Genomic DNA, 2,132 nt, shown 5'->3' with positions numbered 1-2,132 from the left:
CAGACTGTAAAAAAAAAAAAAAAAAAGTTTTTTTTTTTCTCAAATGTCATTTTGCTGCAGCGAACGAACTAAATGAAAATGAAACAAAATTTCGACCGGACTACCGCTAACGAATTTTTACGAATCCAAATCCCGAAACGAATTGAATTTCGGGCCCGAATCCCGGAAAACTAAATAAAGCAAAATCCGAATCAAAACGAAACGAAACAAATTTTTTGCCAGTGCACATGTTTAATGTTTATTAGGAGTGGGCTAGAACTTGTGGAAATCCAATACAGAAATACAGATCTAGTTAAGTTTTTGACCATAGATGCCCTTTAAGTGGCTCTGTTTTCTCATATTTGTCACCAGCTGGCTACAAGTGGTAAATATGAAAAACTAACATTCAATATCTCTCATTCATCTTGCGGAAAATAAATAAATATTTCATTTTTCTTCTTCTTCACATAATATAAAGAAAGGAAACACATGCCAAATATTAGAGATTCCCTTTAATAGATGTTTTCACAGTAACAGACTGGGTTCAATAACGATGTCCATGAACAAGTGTCTGTGCTTCTTCTTGTGACATCCTGAAGTCACATGAAATCGTATTGTATAGAGACGCTACAAGCAAATATCAACCCAAACAGATCTAAAGGCACGATACAAAGATGAAAGCAGATTGTCAGACACTGCCCTTCGTCTCTTGGATGATACAAGCAGATGGAGCTTCCTTATTCCCTAGCTTCAAGTGACCCTGGCAGGCTAAAATAAAATCCTAAAAAAAGGCCTTGCATTGGAAGATTTCTTATCCTCACCTCTCTGGTACCGTAGATCATCTTCTACCATCGCAGCATCCACCCCACTTCTGGGAGTGTTGATTATGTGTGTGTGTGTGTCCCCCCGCCGGCGCTGTGGTTCCCTCCGCTGACCCCTACACCACTATTGTGTCCTGTGGTGATGTAGAGGGAGGTGGATGGAACCACAGCGCATAGTAGGCGGTGGGTTTGGCGTGCAGGCTTTTGACAATCCCAGACATGCCACATGATGAAAAGACTGGCAGAGGCTGCACTGTGTGACAAACAATTGTTTCATCTTTTGATTATGTCTTGAAATCCATTTCCCCGAATGAATTGCTGGGCTCAATCTGTCTGCGTCCGGTCATCTGTCCCTAGTCGCAGGTAACTGCTAGATTTGTGGATTTATGTGAAGAGCGGCGAACCACTGCGGCTTTTTAAAGTCATTGCTTTGTACGTCTGAATGGCTGCGGCAGAACCAGTGATCATTCAGGCTAGGTTCACACCGGGGCAATCCGTGACCGCACGGCAACCGTGCACATAACCACGATCCGGGCGGTCTTGCAACCGATCACCGCCGTCGATTGCGCTGGCTGTACCATTATTTTCTAATGGCACCCTAGTCGCGCCGGGCAGATTGCGCAGTTTCCTGCCGCGATTCCGCCCGTGCAATTTTACACGATCGTGGCTAAAACAAGCCACGCACCACGTGTCGCAAAAAAGGTACATGTACCTTTTTTCAGCGATTGTCGCACGGATGGAGCCCCATTGAAATCAATGGGGCCGCATGACAACCACTGCGCGCACTAGCACACGATCGCACGTTGCTGGGACGCACATTACGGGTGTTGCTCAGGTCTGAACCTAGGCTCACGCTGCAAGAACGTGCTGATTTTTGCCACAGGAATCCTGTGTCGTCCCTAAAATCCCGTGTGAATGAGGACCAACAATATTTTATATAACATTGCAATTGTTTATGACAAACAAATGTCACCCAGTTGTGGTTCAGCCAGTTATTTATATATAGATAGATAAGTATAGGGACAAAGCATTCTAATATTCAGGAATGTGAAGATGGAAAGGACAGGAGGAGCTATAAATATAAATATGATGACTCCACTGTAAAAGAACTCTTAATGGATGTGATATGTATGTATTTCATGTGGGACAGTTGGAGAAGGCCCATTTCCCGGCATGCTTCGCTCCTCCTACCTCCACTTTGACCTCTGCTGATGTGCTAAACATCCGGCCTGTCCGCACTATAGAGGGAAGATGGCGGCGGCGGCGGTACTACCTGCTGATTGGATAAAGAATTGGGAAAAATCCGGAAAAAACGATTTGTGAGTGATGGGA

At 44.4% G+C, this 2,132-nt stretch overlaps 1 protein-coding gene across 2 annotated transcripts in view; it reads left to right on the top strand.

The window, feature by feature from the left end:
• Positions 1–2,030: 2,030 nt before the first annotated feature.
• THOC2 (THO complex 2) overlaps positions 2,031–2,132 on the top strand; it is a 132,702-nt gene continuing 132,600 nt past the window's right edge. For both annotated transcript variants that reach the window (XM_018558626.1, XM_018558625.1), the window contains exon 1: positions 2,031–2,119. In XM_018558626.1, coding sequence (XP_018414128.1) covers positions 2,052–2,119 — 68 coding nt within the window. In that variant the 5' untranslated portion in view covers positions 2,031–2,051. The remainder of the gene's footprint in view (positions 2,120–2,132) is intronic.

This window comes from Nanorana parkeri, unplaced genomic scaffold, assembly GCF_000935625.1.
Source record: "Nanorana parkeri isolate BGI_ZX_2015 unplaced genomic scaffold, ASM93562v1 scaffold349, whole genome shotgun sequence".
Taxonomy (NCBI): domain Eukaryota; kingdom Metazoa; phylum Chordata; class Amphibia; order Anura; family Dicroglossidae; genus Nanorana; species Nanorana parkeri.
Note: the sequence above shows the minus strand (reverse complement) of the source record. Positions and strands in the feature narration are given on the sequence as shown.